At 34.3% G+C, this 17,855-nt stretch overlaps 1 protein-coding gene across 3 annotated transcripts in view; it reads left to right on the plus strand.

Annotated features, from left to right (window-relative positions):
- LOC136035705 (apoptosis-linked gene 2-interacting protein X 1-like) overlaps positions 1-17,855 on the plus strand; it is an 88,607-nt gene that overhangs the window by 6,064 nt on the left and 64,688 nt on the right. For all 3 annotated transcript variants that reach the window (XM_065717650.1, XM_065717651.1, XM_065717652.1), the window contains exons 2-3: positions 12,713-12,831; positions 16,022-16,149. In XM_065717650.1, coding sequence (XP_065573722.1) covers positions 12,713-12,831; positions 16,022-16,149 — 247 coding nt within the window. The remainder of the gene's footprint in view (positions 1-12,712; positions 12,832-16,021; positions 16,150-17,855) is intronic.

Consider the following 17,855-nt stretch of genomic DNA (forward strand, 5'->3'; position numbering starts at 1 on the left):
CAGTTGTGTTGACCTCAGGTAGGTTGTTGCTGCAGCAAGACCAGTAAAAGTACTTGAAAAAGACATGGTAGAACAAAAAGACAGACACTTTTAGATTGGTAATTGGTACAAAATTAAAATTCATTGCTTAACATTACCCATCACCTAAAAGCCTGAGAAAATTTGCCTGATTTTCAAGAAAATAAGAAAAACGCCCCAAAATAGACAAGTAACCTTAACGAAAATTATACCATTAGTTTCAGCAGATCTGAGAACCATAGTGTAGAGGTTTAAAGCTTTTATATACAAAAATGTAGAATATTTATTTGTTTTTCCAAGAGTTCCTCATACCTTTTCCTAATTTTTCCTCATACCTCCTCTTCAACTCCTTCATGGTGTTTGGTTGTCTGATCAAAAAAAGATTTGAAGACTTGCTAATTTTCTGCAGTCTTATTTTTGCTTTGGCAATTTCTTGCTTAGTGTTTCTGTTGATTAGCTTACTTTGTTTTGGTAGTTCAAAAAGGTAAACTTTTTACCTGAAAAATTCTGGTGCAAGACCCTTTTTGCCTGATATATTCACTTTCATTCTAGCTAAATTCTGTTGTAAACTGCAAAATATACCAAGATTACCTACAGCATAGGCCAGAGATCTAGAATAGTGGTTCTTAAGAAAGAGACATGCTAGAACCAAAAAATCAACATGTAAAGAATACCAATTTTATGTCCATTTTTATGGTTTTATTTGTATTTTTGGCAATTCATCCACCCCAACCTCTTAAGACCATATCTCAAACAATAAGCTGTATTAAAAATTTGGCTCAGTCCTGCTTTCTAGGACCATTGTGAGAAAAAGGTTGAGATGGCTAGAGCACTTTCTGCAGATAAACATTGACAGATTACCAAAGGTTATCCTTGTTGGCCAAACAATAAGCTGTATTAAAAAATTGGCTCAGTCCTGCTTTCTAGGACCATTGTGAGAAAAAGGTTGAGATGGCTAGAGCACTTTCTGCAGATAAACATTGACAGATTACCAAAGGTTATCCTTGTTGGCCAAACAATAAGCTGTATTAAAAATTTGGCTCAGTCCTGCTTTCTAGGACCATTGTGAGAAAAAGGTTGAGATGACTAGAGCACTTTCTGCAGATAAACATTGACAGATTACCAAAGGTTATCCTTGTTGGCCAAACAATAAGCTGTATTAAAAATTTGGCTCAGTCCTGCTTTCTAGGACCATTGTGAGAAAAAGGTTGAGATGGCTAGAGCACTTTCTGCAGATAAACATTGACAGATTACCAAAGGTTATCCTTGTTGGCCAAACAAAAAGCCTACTTATCCCTGAGTAGGGTGGGAGGATGTTGCAAGGAAAGATTCAAGAGAAATGGAAACTTCCTTGGAGGGTGTAAAAAGAGAGTGTTCAAATGCATTGGGATGGAAGAGTACACAGTTGTGTTGACCTCAGGTGGCTTGGTGCTGCAGTGAGTTGTTAGTAAAAGCAGTTGAAAAAGACATGCTAGAGCGAAAAGACAGACACTTTTAGGTTGGTAATTGGCACAAAATTAAAATTCGTCAAGTTTGATGTTACCCATCACCTACAAGCCTTAGAAAATTTGGCTGATTTTCAAGAAAATAAGAAAAACGCACTCAAATAGACAAGTGATCTCTTTACCATTAGTTTCAGCAGATCTGAAAGCTTTATTGCAGAGTTTTAAAGCTCTTATGTACACAAATGTAGAACTTTAACATTTTTACCCAAAAGCAAGGTCAGGGATTTATTTGTTTGCTTTTCCAAGAGTAACTATTTTAAACTGAGGGACCTAGAAGATTGGGAGAGGGTTCATTTGGATAGAAATAAAGTATACCTTTTGAGTTACCAAAAAGATTGTGCCATGGGAAAGAGGGATTTTGTTTTGTGGCACTAATCTAAGATTTGCTCCACAGAGGACCATGTTACTATCAACTAAAATTTCGAGACAGCCAATCAATTTAAAAGTAAAAAAGGATCTATATTGAATGTCTCAGTTGCAGATGAATTAATGCTTCATAGTGGCGCATTAATTCCTGAATAGCCACATACTCCACAGCCTATGAGATAAATGGTTTATACAGACTCGTATTTTAATCCTTAATTTATCTAAGTTGATTCATTGCATTTTTCATGAAAAAGGTCATTGATTTATAAGTGGGTAATGTGAAGGGGGCATGGGTAATATTGCCCCTCTGATTGGGACACCATTTTTCTCTGTAGTGTAGAAATAGTGCAATATTTCTTTTTGACAGCTTTATGTAATGTTTCAATGTAATTTGAACAAATGTATACAATGCATTTAAGCTTTAGAAGACCATCTTATTGAGGCTCCATCTACATAAATGTGGATTCATTATTTATTTTTTTCAGGAACAGGATCATGTATTTGCATTTATTTGTTTGTTTGTGTTTTTTTTTTTTTTTTTTTTTTTTTTTTTTTTTTTTTTTTTTTTTTTTTTTTTTTTTTTTACAGGGGATTTTGTATAACCTATAAATGTTCCTTCTATTGGAAATTACAAATTGTAGCGCTCTTTTTTTTAAGTAATTAACTTAAAAAACTTTTTTACAAAATGAGTTTTTCAAAGAAAAGTAAAGAGCTCCATTAAACCAAAAATGAGCAGAAGTAAAATCAAATATTTTTCAAAGCCTAAAACTCCCACAAATTGCCATAAAAAAAGAAAACCAAAAGGAAAAACAATTACAATAAATAACCAGGTCAGACTAAAATCAAGCAAAAATTGACTTGAGTTGGGCTGACACCCCCTGTGCCTTTTCAAGACCAGAACATAATTTGTACTTCGCTGAAAACAAAATGCCTTAAACATTTTTTCACTTTTTTGACTTTAATAAATAAAAAATATTGAAACTTTGAGGAACAAATATCAGTATATGTATATTAAACTGACAATCCATGGTCATTTTTTTTTTCAGTAAAAAAAATCCCCCCTCTATCCAAAATTTCTTGAAAGTTTCATCTTCATATCTTTAGGCATAGTTGTAACAGTAGCAATGTTTGTATTGCTAGTAGTAGCCTTTACAAGTAGTTGCAATTGAAGCAATAGTAGTAGTGGTAAATGTAGCAGTGATAGAAGTATTAGTAATAACATGTACATATTGCCTTTTGGTCAGATGATTTTCCCCTTTTAGCATTCTCTGAAAGTTTCAATTTAATGCTCAAAACAATTCTTGAGATGTACTCTTTTGACAGTGTACATGCACATAGCAGCTTAGGATTTAGTTCAAGTTTTCCCTCAATTTTGTAAATGGTGTAGGGTGGTAATAGTAGTAGTGATGGAAGCAGGATTAGTGTGGTAGCAGTAGTATTGATGGTAGTTGTAGTAGCAGTGGTAGCATGCAAATATTGCCTTTTTTATCATCTCCCTTGTCATTTCCTAAGAGTTCCAAACGAATTTACCCATTCATCTATGAGTTATGCCCTTTTGACACTCTGTATACACCTAAATTGTTTTGATTTAGTTCAACATTCTCTAAAAGGCTCACTTGAATGCCTTCATGTTTTTGGTAAGTAAAGTTCAGACATGCATACATTTCTCAATAACAGATACTATGTCTAAACAATGAATAAATTTTGCCTTGAGGACTCTGGGGATGTTGACATCCTCAAAGACATAACTATTGGACCTTGCAACAGTGCTGGACATAATAGCTCTCTTAAAACTTCAATTAGATGTGTTTTGGGGAGTGATAGGCTTTTGAGAGAGGAGCTGGTTGCCCTCCATTCACTTTTGACTCTTAAAAAAGGACCAGATCTATTGACTTCCAATCAAATGAGCCCCATTTGATCTGAAGTTTATGCAACAACCCATTCCATAAAAATCTTATAGGCTATGCCCTGGGGTATACTTATAACACTTAACCCTGGACTCTGGAGGGTTTTGTCCACCCTGGAGGCATTATTATATGCTCTTTGGGCTATTGTCAATAAAATGGCTATCTCACAATTTGGTTAGATGCGTTTGGGGAAAAGAGGGTGTCAGGGAGGGGAGGGGGGCTAGTTGCACTCCACCACTTTTGACTCTTAAAAGGGAACTAGAACTTAAAATTTCCTATTAAAAGGGCATATCAACAATATCATTGATATTTTAATGGAGCTAATTTGATTGGAAATTATAAGTTCTTGTGCCCTTTAGAGTAAAAAATGATAGGAGGGTAATCAGCTTTCCAATCGTGTTTCCCTGAAAAAGACTTTGTCAATATAAAACGAACAGAAAAATTAAAAAAAAAAACTTTCCACAAAAATAAGTTTTTCAAGGGAAAGTAAAGAACTCTATTAAACCAAAAATGACCAGAAACAAAATTAAATAATTTACCATGCATGTAAGTACCACAAATCAGCTTCAATAAATACGTGAAACCCAAAACGAACAGAAGATACAACAAATTCCCGAGTCAAACTCTAAACGAGCATAAATTAACATAATTAGGGCTCACAGCCCCTACGCTTTTTTAAGGTCAAAACATAATTTACACGTTACTAAAAAAAAGTTAATGAATCTGTATTGTCAGTTTAATATACATATGCTCATATTTATTCTTTAAAATCTTAACAATTTTTAAATTATTAAAGCTTTAAAAGTGAAAAAATTAAAATAAGCTTCAGTAGAGTGCAAATTAAGTCCTGGCCTTGAGAAGGTGTAGGGTATGTGGGCCCTATTCATGTTAATTTCTGCGCGTTTTGAGTTCGACTCGGCCATTTATTGTAACTTCTGTTTGTTTTGGGTTTCATGTATTTATTGATGCTGATTTGTGGTAGTTTTACGCTTGGTAGATTATTTGATTCCATTTTTGCTAATTTTTGGTTTAATGAAGTTCTTTACTTTTCCTTGAAAACTTTGTTTTGTGAAAGAAGTTTTTTTTAATTAATAAAAATGGTGGATCCGGTGAAGACGTTAAAACTAAAATAGCCAAGGCCCAGGGCATTTTTTTCAAGTTGAGAAAAATTCGGAAGAATAGGAAAATAAGTCTGCAAACTAAGACTGGAATTTTGGAAGCTTCAGTGATGATAGTGACAAGTATGGCTCCACAGCGTGGGCACTCAAAATGCCAAAGGAAGATTTGCTAGATGTTTTCTAGAGACATTGCCTACGGATTGTTTTAGGTACCCAACTAACTGATTGAACGTATCTCAAACAGTAAGCTGTACAAGGTTGAGATGGCTAGGGCACGTCCTGCGGATTAAGGATAACATATTGCAAAAATACTCCTTGACGGCCAACCATCTAGGGTCAAACGAAATGCAGATCGTCCCTGAAAGGGGTGGGAAGATGGGGTGTAAAGAGAGAGAGGCTTTAAATAGATTTAGATTGGGGAAGAGTGTGCATAGCTGTGTTGACCTCAGGCGGCTTGGTACTGCAGTGAGCTGTTAGTAGTAGTAGTAGCTGCCGTTGCGGATATTGCGGCAAATAACATTACTGCTTTAAATATAGATCATTTTTTTATAAAATGCAAATGACGATCTGGTCTCTGAAACTGTGAGCAGGCAGTTCCCCAGCTCCTATTGAAAATAATTACAGCACTTCCTTGTTAGCTAGAACAAACTCGAGAATTGAAGTTAGGCTAATCATAATGAAATATACCTAAGTAAGATAAAAATATAATACGTTACTAGTATATTATTCAGAACACACTCAATAAGTGAAGTTAGGTTCTTTCGTGAAACAAACTACGATACAGGTACATTTTATGAGAAAAACTGGTTTCATAGTCACAAAGACAAAACTCAATTTAGTTTGCTACGCATAATGATAGAAGATAGTGTCTGAACATGGATTTTGAAATGAAGATTTGGGATTTTCCAAAGACTGAAAAAGAGGCAATTATATTTTCCAGGATAAGGGGTTGTTGGCCACAGCAAAACAGTGCGTCAGTGGAGGCACTGGAATGTCACCCCTTACGAGAAGGAACATTTTTGTTGCTTCTGTTCCTATGTTTAACCTAACCTGAACCATAAAAATAATTTTGTCGACTGTGTTCTGTCTGCGTGCCTAATGTGTTAGGTACAATTATTTTACATATTATGAAGAAAGAATTGTTGAACCCGCTATGCTTTACCCCCCCCCCCCCAATGTGCAAATATATAGCCCAAATTTGTTTCTAAGTATTAATATTTAACTGAAATATAGCTATAATGCAGCTTTCCACCAAGCCAAAGCTAATTGTCTGGTATAAAGACTGTGGAAACCGGTTATTGTTTGACTACAAATTGTCAAGTCTGTTCTAGCTAACAACGAAGTACCAGAGGTACTGTTCGTTTTAACTATTTTAAATTTCTGTTCTTTTTTATTTATTCTTTGATAGTAATTTTTGTTCGTTTTATGTTGGAATTTCTGAAGCTCTTTATTGTCTGCTCATTTCAGGGTTTAATGCAGTTTTTGCTTTTCTTTGAAGGACTATTTTTTGGGATATTTTTTGGGGGGATTTGGATTTGTTTTTAATATGATTAAATAAATAAAATTAATTTGCTGAAAACCCACTTCTTGGACCGTAATCAATCATCAACGGCGTAGTCAGAATTTTTGTTCGGGGGATGGGAGTACAACAGTACATTGAAGAACGTATCAAACATTTGCTTATTTGTTTTGACGAGTCGCAAAAAATTGGAGGGATTCATCCCCGCCCTAGATACGGCCTCATCCATCATCAATTTTAGCCTAATCTAAACGTTCCCATTATTTCTATGCTGAAAATTTGCTTGTTGCTCATTTTTCTTCTTATGACGTGTTTCTTTTATGATGAACCGGCTAGGTTTGACTTATCTGCGGTTACATTTCAATGCATGGCTATTCTAAAAATGTGAATGACTCATTTAATTGTGTATTTTGTTTCTTCGATGTGGAGAAATTACTATGACGTCTGAAACCGGATCTATTTACATAGTTATCTTTGAGGGGTCACTCACTTTCCGCCAGTTGATGTTTACCCTGAAGAGCTATGTTTGCTGCACAGTATTATTGCTCATGGCACAACCGTTGCCAACTGACGGCATAAAAGAGAGTGCAAATTAAGGCCAAATAAGAGTGCAAATTGTTAAAAAAGAGCGCACTTTGTTAAAAAAGAGCGCACTTTGTTAAAAAAGAGTGCAAGCCGAAAAATGGGTAAAAAAACCCCTTTCATTGTTCTTACCACTCTTACGCTATTTACAAATAATTGTCAATTATCTCACGATCATTAAACATATTACCTTTTAATTTTTCAAGCGGATTTAAAATAAAGCTAGGAGGACTCCCTACTTAAACCAAACTCTAAATAATGGATTAGATGATAATTTTCATTCTTTTTTTGGCTTAGAAGATGGTTAGTTGGCTTTTGGCTCTCCTTGAAATTTGCTGGTGTTTATTTTGATCGCTTGGATCTTTAACTGAGCTATAGTCGACTTCATCAACTGTTTAGATGAAGTTTTGTCAGCGAAAAAAAAAATGCCGAAAACTTTCTTAGTCACACAAAATAATTCTTCTTCCTCTACTGGATTTCCCCCTTTTTTCTAAATTTATGTTCAATTTGTATATGAAATTAAATAAAAAAAAAACAAGTTTTTTAAATGAAAGTAAGGAGCGACATTAAAACTTAAAACGAACAGAAATTACTCCGTATATGAAAGGGGCTTTTCCTTCTCAACGCCTCGCTTTTTACGCTAAAGTTTGACTCTTTCTCTTAATTCTACATTTTAAAACAGTACTTTAAAAAATTAATGTACTTTGAGTACATTAATTCTTCGAGAACATTAATGAATATGAATAAATGCAAATGCGACAAGGTTTCCGCGAAAGGGAAATTTTAGGTGTGAATCAGAGAAAAAGGAGTGCGAATTTAGATTTTCTTTAAATGTACTGGTTTGCTTTGGGGACATTAAGTTTTAATACATTAGTGAAAGCACTAAAAGCAAGAAGAACAATAGGGAATTTCTCAAGACAGTGGAAACAAATTGGAATTAATACTTCGGCCCTATGTTTAAGGGCCGTCCTCAGCAATACAAAAATATATAAGAAGAAAAAGCTTACAACAGGATAAAATCGATAAAACTAAAATGAAAAATTCTTCAAAACAGTTCCAGCATCCTTACCTCAGCGAAGTTCACTGGAACTGTTTTGAAAAAAAAAAAAATTCTTTTAGTTTTATTGATTTTATCCTGTTCTAAGTTTTTTATTCTGTAAAACTTGCAGAAGTTGGTAAGTTTTTTTGTCGTAAGGCAGAAGTTCAACCTTGTAATAAGAAACGTACGCAGAATTTGACTTTGGAGCGGTCCAAAATTCCAAATAGAGCCCAAATTGAAAAAACAAGAGCTAAGAGCTCATATGGCACTTGTGACGAGGCGAGAAGAGCTAAGAGCCAAGAGATCATATGGTATGAGCTCTAACAAAATTCTATGAATCAATAGATTGATTTGAAAAGGAAAATAAGAGGCTTAATGCCGGTCAAGATTTAAAATAAGAGCTCTGAGTCACAAAGTCCTTCTAAATATCAAAATTCATTAAGATCCGATCACCCACTCGTAAGTTATAAATACCTAATTTTTTCTAATTTTTCCTCCCCCTTTTGCCCCCCAGATGGTCGAATCTGGGAAAACGACTTTATCAAGTCAAATTGTGCAGCTCACTGACACGCCTACCAATTTTCATCGCCCTAGCACGTCCAGAAGCACCGAACTCGCCAAATCACTGAACCCCTCCCCCCAACTCCCCCAAAGAGAGCGAATCCAGTACGATTCTGTCAATCACGTATCAAGGACATTTGTTTATTCTATCCACCAACCTTCATCCCGATTCCTACACTCCAAGTGTTTTTCCAAGATTTCCCCCTCCAAATCCCCACAATGTCAAAAGATCTGGTCGGGATTTGAAATAAGAGCTCTGAGACATGAATTCCTTCTAAAAATCAAATTTCATTACGATCCGATCATCTATTCGTAAGATATAAATACTCCAATTTTCATGTTTTCCAAGAATTCCGGTTCCCCCCTCCAACTCCCCCGAATGTCACAGGATCTGGTCGGAATTTGAAATTAGAACTTTAAAGCACAAGATCCTTCTAAATATCAAATTTCATTAAGATCTGGTCACCCTTTCGTAAGTTACAAATACCTCAATTTTCAATATTACCCCCCCCCCCCAATTCTACCAAAGAGAGCAGATCCGGTCCAGTTATGTCAGTCACGTATCTTAGACAGGTTTCTATTCTTCCCATCCAGTTTCATCCTGATCTCACCACTTTAAGTATTTTCTAAGATTTCCGGTCCCCCCAACTGCCCCCCCCCCCATTTACGCTTGATCCGGTTGAGATTTAAAATAAGATATCGGAGTTACGAGGTCCTTCTAAATATGAAGTTTCATGAAGATCCGATCACTCCTTTGTAAGTTAAAAATACGTTTTCTTATTTTTCAGAATTACCCCCCCCCGCAATTGAGCGGATCCGTTCCAATTATGTAAATCACGTATGCAAGACTTCTGCTTATTTTTCCAACCAAGTTTCATCCCAATCCCTCCAATCTAAGCGTTTCCCATCATTTTAGGTTTCCCCACCCCAAACTTCCCCCAATGTCACCAGATCCGGTCAGGATTTAAAATAAGAGCTTGGAGACACGATATCCTTCTAAAAATCAAATTTCATGGAGATCCGATCACCCGTTCGTAATTTAAAAATACCTCATTTTTTCTAATTTTTCAGAATTAACCCCCCCCCCCCCCAACTACCCCAAAGAGAGCGGATCCGTTCTGGTTATGTCAGTCATGTATCTAGGACTCGTGTTTTTTTTCCACCAAGTTTCATCCCAATCCCTCCACTCTAAGTGTTTTCCAATTTTTAGGTTTCTCCCTCCCAACTCCCCCCCCCAATGTCACCAGATCCGGTCGGGTTTAAAATAAGAGCTCTGAGCCACGATATCCTTCTAAATATCAAATTTCATTGAGATCCGATCACCCATTCGTAAGTTAAAAATACCTCATTTTTTTTTATTTTTCAGAAATACCCCCCCCCCCCCAAATACCCAAAAGAGAGCGGATCCGTTCCGTTTATGTCAATCATCTATCTAGGACTTGTGTTTATTTTTCCCACCATGTTTCATCCCGATCCCTCCACTCTAAGTGTTTTCCAAGTTTTAGGTTTCCCCCTCCCAACTCCCCGCCCCCGTCACCAGATCCGGTCGGGATTTAAAATAAGAGCTCTAAGACACGATATCCTTCTAAACATCAAATTTCATTGAGATCCGATCACCCGTTCGTAAGTTGAAAATACCTCATTTTTCTAATTTTTAAGAATTACTCCCCCCCGCAACTACCCCAAAGAGAGCAAATCAGTTCCGATTATGTCAATCATGTATCTGGGACTTGCGCTTATTTTTCCCATCAAGTTTCATCCCGATCCCTCCACTCTAAGTGTTTTCCAAGATTTTAGGTTTCCCCCCTCCAACTCCCCCCAATGTCATCAGACCCAGTCGGGATTTAAAATAAGAGCTCTGAGACACAATATCATTCCAAACATCAAATTTCATTAAGATCCAATCACCCGCTCATAAGTTAAAAATACTTCATTTTTCCTATTTCTTCCGAATTAACCGGCCCCCACTCCCTCCCCCAGATGGTCAAATCGGGAAAACGACTATTTCTAATTTAATCTGGTCCGGTCCCTGATACGCTTGCCAAATTTCATCGTCCTAGCTTACCTGGAAGTGCCTAAAGTAGCAAAACCGGGACTTTAGGTTTTCCCCCTCCAACTCCCCCCAATGTCATCAGATCCGGTCGGGATTTAAAATAAGAACTCTGAGACACAATATCATTCCAAACATCAAATTTCATTAAGATCCAATCACCCGCTGATAAGTTAAAAATACTTCATTTTTTCTATTTTTGCGAATTAACCGGGCCCCCACTCCCCCCAGATGGTCAAATCGGGAAAACGACTATTTCTAATTTAATCTGGTCCGGTCCCTGATACGCTTGCCAAATTTCATCGTCCTAGCTTACCTGGAAGTGCCTAAAGTAGCAAAACCGGGACCGACAGACAGACCGACAGACCAACAGAATTGGCGACTGCTATATGTCACTTGGTTAATACCAAGTGCCATAAAAAGAACATAGACAACGAAAAACCATAGGAAAAATCCCGAAAAATCTTGTGATTTTAAAAGAAGGAGGGGCATTAATATACCATGCTCCCACACTCTGTGTATGATTGTTCATAACTATCTCTAGTGAAGTTTCTTTAAGGAAGCAGAAGCAAAACAGATTTATACGTATTATACGTATTAATACGTATATTATATATAATACGTATATTGTATATTGTACATTACACGTATTTAAGATGCACAGCTACCAGCTCAGCCTCTGATAAAGAAAATTGTAAAGAATCTAACAGAAATTTAGATAATCTATAAAGAAAAGTAAAATAAATTTCTATGCAAAGAAACTAACAAACTCTGAAGGAAACCTGGCTAACGGATTTATCGTCCTTCAAAACAGAACACGAAATTCCGTTTAGATTCTAACTCGTATAGATAAATTAATAATTAAAACTAGCAATCAAATGAGTTACAAAATATATAAGAAATGGAATAGTCCCTTGTAAGCATAGTTTTTAAATAACAAATTGCAGAATCAGAAGTTCCATAACACCCTATAGAACAGTGATTTCCTAAGTGGTCCAGGTGGATCCCCATGGGTGCAAGGGAAGCTTGACGGGGGTCTACTTTGGTGTGACAAAAAAGTGGGGGTTCACAATCAGTAAAAGGGGGTCCACAGAATTTTAAATGCTGGCTTGACAAGACCTATTAATATAGGCAGATAATATTTAAAGAAGCTCAGCGACTGTTACTTTTTCTGCCTTCAAAAAATGAACAAATTTCTGAAACGTCGTTTTCATAAAATTCCTTTATTGATCTTAGCGATTAATTGCTTTTAAGATAAAGTATCAGTTTGCTGAAGGTTCTTTGTTTATAATTGATTTATTAATTTCATTGCTCCTTTTCTGTTTAAATACCATATCCTGATAAGTGAGACCACCATAAGTTTATTAAACAACGTTTTTTTAATGTATAAATTTGTAATTGATACGAAACATGGCTGAATCCAAGAAGAAAAGTCGACAATACAGTGTTGAAGATTTAAAATTTGGTTTTCTACCATCAAAAGCAGACAAGCGGTTGCCTATATGCCTTTTGCCGACAACATGGCCGATAGTGTATCTTACTCGTAGTTTGTTCAGGTGAACATTTGAAAAATTATGTGAGACGGAAGGTTCTGTAATTCAATTGTATATTTAGAATCAAGGAAAAGCTAATTTCATCTTGACTTTTTTCTATCAATCATTATATCAATTGGTTATAAGTTATTAATAGGTTATTATATAATATTATATCATTTTATCAGTATTTTCTATCATATTATATCAATCATTATATCAATTGGTTATAAGTTATTAATAGGTTATTATATAATATTATATCATTTTATCAATATTTTCTATCATATTATATCAATCATTATATCAATGACTTTTTTTCTGTCAATAGGTGTGACTTCTGTAACACTGGAATAAAGTCTAGTTTCCTGTTTTGGAACGAAACAGAAGCATTTAAAAAGGGTTTCCAACTTAGAAAAAATTTTAAGTTTGGAAGATTAGATTTGAATATTCATATTTAAGCTATAAAAAATGTTAAACTGTTTTTATTTAGATTTTTTTTTTTTTACTTTTAGGTATCATGATCAACTTTTAATGCTAGAATCGAAATTTCCACCTCAGGATATTACGATTCCTTTCAAGTGGAAGGATGCCTTTGATAAAGGCTCCATGTTTGGTGGAAAACCTTCTCTGAGTAAGTGAATCTGATTTTTTTTTTTTTTTTTTTTTTTTTTTTTTTTTTTTTTATAAAGGAATTTTATTAAACCACCGCTCAAGGTGTCTTCTCGCATAAAAATAAAGCCATGAGTTATTTCTTCCCTGGAAATCCCAGGTATTAGGAGGAGGTGAGCCCCTCATATGGGTAATAATTTCTGTTCGTTTTAAGTTTTAATGCTGCTGCTTACTTTCAGCTGAAAAAAAACTTCGTTGTAGATCCCTTCCCGGTGGAAATGAACGTGTAACGTTCATTTCCACCAGAAAAACTTCAATAATTAGAATCGGCCCCTAATAAAGAAGATCTTGCTTTAATTGCCTCTAAGTATTGTGAAACTGCTGAGAACACCTTTTGAAAAAAGATTCATTACACTTTTATTTTACACTTAGCTATGTTTCTTGTGTAATTTTGCCTGCATTGTAGACACTGAAAACGGTACTACCACTACTGAGGCAAATATGACGTATGGATAGATTCATTACACTTGTATGACGTATGTATAGGCAAATATGACGTATGTATAGATTCATTACACTTGTATTTTACACTTAGCTATGTTTCTTGTGTAATTATGCCTGCATTGTAGACACTGAAAACGGTACTACCACTACTGAGGCAAATATGACGTATGGATAGATTCATTACACTTGTATGACGTATGTATAGGCAAATATGACGTATGTATATATTCATTACACTTGTATTTTACACTTAGCTATGTTTCTTGTGTAATTTTGCCTGCATTGTAGACACTGAAAACGGTACTACCACTACTGAGGCAAATATGACGTATGTATAGATTCATTACACTTGTATGACGTATGTATAGGCAAATATGACGTATGTATAGGTTCATTACACTTGTATTTTACACTTAGCTATGTCTCTTGTGTAATTTTGCCTGCATTGTAGACACTGAAAACGGTACTACCACTACTGAGGCAAATATGACGTATGTATAGATTCATTACACTTGTATGACGTATGTATAGGCAAATATGACGTATGTATAGGTTCATTACACTTGTATTTTACACTTAGCTATGTCTCTTGTGTAATTTTGCCTGCATTGTAGACACTGAAAACGGTACTACCACTACTGGGGCAAATATGACGTATGTATACTCTTGAAGTGGGCACATAAATATGACGTCACTCGTTTGGATTTTTTTCCATAAATGAAGGCTCTTAACGAATTTTTTAAACTCTTTTTTAAACTTTTTTTAACTTTTTTTTTAACCTATATAGATCGTTTTTTTAGGCCAGAAAATCACAGGATGCCAATTTGCCACCAAAAATCTAGAGCTGTTTTCGAGAAAAGATACATAATACATACATATATACATACATACAAATAACAAAAATTTGTAAATTTTTAGTTTAAAGATTTTTAAGAAATTTTCGTTTAAAGATTTGCAAATCTTTAAACGAGCAAATATTGCTCGTTTAAAGATATAACATACATATTGTTTCTTGCATTTTATGTTTCACAGCCAAATATTAAATGCGGAAATTCGCAATCTAACGCTACACGTAGAAACTCCCAACCAAACAGGTCTTAACAAAAGATCACTATCAAACAAAACCAATAAGAATAGTTATGGTTCTTCCATACTGCGTTGTAGATCCATTTACACTTGCATAACATAAGTCTTTATGTTACGTTGTGTAATCTTACGATTTGAATTTTGTCCGTAACCTAGGAATTTCCATGTAGACTCAAATCGTACATTGAATGTTTTGTTGCGTAAGCTTATATAACGGTGTAGAAAATTTGACGTAGTAGCAATGAAATGGAATATCTGAATGATATATGAATGATATAAGTAATTTTGTTTAATATGGTATACAGCAGGTATAAAAAAAGTTCCAAAGCTGTCAGTAGCAGAATTCGACAGAATTCCAAAAGCTGCCAAATCTGACGCCAAATTTCACCATACAGCAGGTATAGAAAAAGTTCCAAAGCTGTCAGTAGCAGAATTCGACAGAATTCCAAAAGCTGCCAAATCTGACGCCAAATTTCACCATACAGCAGGTATAGAAAAAGTTCCAAAGTTGTCAGTAGCAGAATTCGACAGAATTCCAAAAGCTGCCCAATCTGCCACCAAATTTCACTTGGCCATGAAAACTGCCGAGTAGCATTGCTACTATGGTACCCCGCTTTTTCCACGGGGGGTTATGTGATATATAGATGATATATAAATGGAATAAATGAATAGGATGTATAATAAACCGATAATAAAAACTTGTTGATAATACATTTTAAATTAAATTGAATTTTTTTTTATAGGATTTGGGCCTTTAGACTTGATCAGAGGTTGAATCTCTGTCGTTGTTCCAAACTCTTAGTTCTGTTTTGGTTATGTCTGTTATGTTTGCTTATGACGGTTGTGATGATTTTTGACGATAGTTATGAAAGTTTCAAGGATTGTTTTTTTAACCTAGTATAGGACTTTAAGTGTGAAAAATTATACGTAATGTAAGGTAGTTTCATCACTTAGTATAGAAAACTAAATACGTTCTGTGAAGCTGCTTAAAACTAAAACGGGTTATTATATTACCTATTGTATATACAAAGTCAGTTCTTCATGCTTATTGTAAACAAAGGGTTGAATTAATAGAGGGAAATAAATCATTAATTGAAGGAAAATAAACAAAGAAAATTAATTAAGGCAGATGTTGGAGGAACTGTTTTTGGATTTGTCCTAATCGTCAACAAAGATGCTTTACAGCTATCCCTCTAACCTATCAGTATAGCTAGGGCTTAGATAGGGGTAAAACATTCAACATTCTAACAGAAGAAAGGTTTTGGATAAAAAAAAATACCCTGAAAAAATTATCTCCCTCTCACTCCCCGGAATCTGATGCCCATCTTGATGATTAATAGTAGTGAAGCCTGATAATACTAAGCGTTTTTTTAAGCTGTTACAGCACAAATTAGCCTTTTGCATATGTGGTTCAATTAGTTTTTTTTTACCAGTTATTATCGATCGCCGAAAATCTTATATCAGAAAAGACGAAGCCAAGTTTCAACGCCATCTAATCAGAAACATTGAGCTTTGATCATTTATCTCAGTTTAATATATCCGTGGCTTGATCGGAATTTCATTGCTTTGGCTATTATTTGGTATGGAGAGGGTATATTATGTTTATAATTTGATTCTTCTAGCAATTACGTCCTTATTGTGGGAACGATGCTGTGTCCTTTTTAATATTGGAGCACTGCAAAGCCAGATTGCCTGCACGCAAAGTGTTCACACAGATGACGGCCTCAAGACGGCATCGAAACTATTCCAGGTAACTTTTTTTGGGAAATTTCTATTTGGTAATATTTTTTTTATTTATGTTACAAAATAACCAAAATTTAGTATAGTATAATAATAATGTAATTACTAATTAGAAAAAAATGATGTAATTCAAAAATAAGTCATTCTAAAATTTGTGAAAATAAATTAAAAAAATAATTTAAAAAAAATTGGAGCACTGCAAAGCCAAATTGCCTGCACGCAAAGTGCTCATGCAGATGATGGCCTCGAGACGGCATCAAAACTATTCCAGGTAACTGTTGTTTTAGGAAATTGCAATTTGAAAATATTTTTTTTTATTTTATGTTAAAAGTTAATAAAAATTTAATATAACATAATAATAATGTAATTACAAATTAAAAATGATGTAGTTCGAAAATAAATAATTCTAAAATTCGTGAAAATTAATTAAAAAAATTAAAAAACAATTCAAAAAATATTGGAGCACTGCCACTGCAAAGCCAAATTGCCTGCACACAAAGTGTTAATACTGATCACGGCATCGAAACTATTCCAGGTATCTTTTTTTTTAGGAAATTGCAATTTGAAAATATTTTTATTTTATGTTACATATTAATAAAAATTTAGTATAATATAATAATAATGTAATTACTAATTTTAAAAAATGAGTAGTTCGAAAATAAATAATTATAAAATTCGTGAAAATAAATTAAAAAAAAAATTACAAAAAAAATTACAAAAATACTGGAGCACTGCAAAGCCAGACTGCCTGCACGCAGTGTTCACACTGATGACGGCATCAAAACTATTCCAGGTAACTTTTTTTTGGGAAATGTCTATTTGATATTATTTTTTTATTTTATGTTAAAAAAGTAATTATAATTTGGTATAATATAATAATAATGTAATTACTAATTTTAAAAAATGACGTAGTTCGAAAATAAATAATTATAAAATTCGTGAAAATAAATTTAAAAAAAAATTACTAAAATACTGGAGCACTGCAAAGCCAGACTGCCTGCACGCAGTGTTCACACTGATGACGGCCTCAAGACGGCATCAAAACTATTCCAGGTAACTTTTTTTGGGAAATTTCTATTTGATATTATTTTTTTATTTTATGTTAAAAAAGTAATTAAAATTTAGTATAATATAATAATAATGTAATTACTAATTAATGAAAAATCGAAATCAACAACAACCAACAATAAGTAATTCTAAAATTCGTGAACATAAATTAAAAAAAGAAAAGAACGAAAAGCTCAGCTTAAAAGTGTTTACAACACAAGCTCTCTTTCGTGCAACAGCACAAAAGGATGGTCACACGAAAATCGCCTTGGCATACAACATCATATTACTGAGAGAATTAAGATGAATAAGTTTTACAGTCGCCCCTTAGGCTTGGGATGGGAGCTATGAACCTGACTCCTTTGGATGGAAGTTATCACCTGTCACTTCTTTGGGTTCCTTCTTACCGCCCGCTTAATAACTCTGACCTTCTTTCCTTTAGCTTATGGCTGAGAACCGGATATTGCTTAAATATTTATAATTTAGAAAAAATTGCTACTTTCCATAAAAAGTTCTTTTTATTTATTTTCTAATTTTATTTAATTTCTTTCTAAAAAAAGTGCTCCAGTGATAAGCCCTATTTAATCAAACCATTGACACTTATCAGAAATAAACAAAGTTGTTCAGAAATGGTAAATTGGATGACGGTAATAAACTTCGAAAAAAAAA

Source organism: Artemia franciscana, chromosome 14 (genome assembly GCF_032884065.1).
Source record: "Artemia franciscana chromosome 14, ASM3288406v1, whole genome shotgun sequence".
Lineage (NCBI taxonomy): Eukaryota > Metazoa > Arthropoda > Branchiopoda > Anostraca > Artemiidae > Artemia > Artemia franciscana.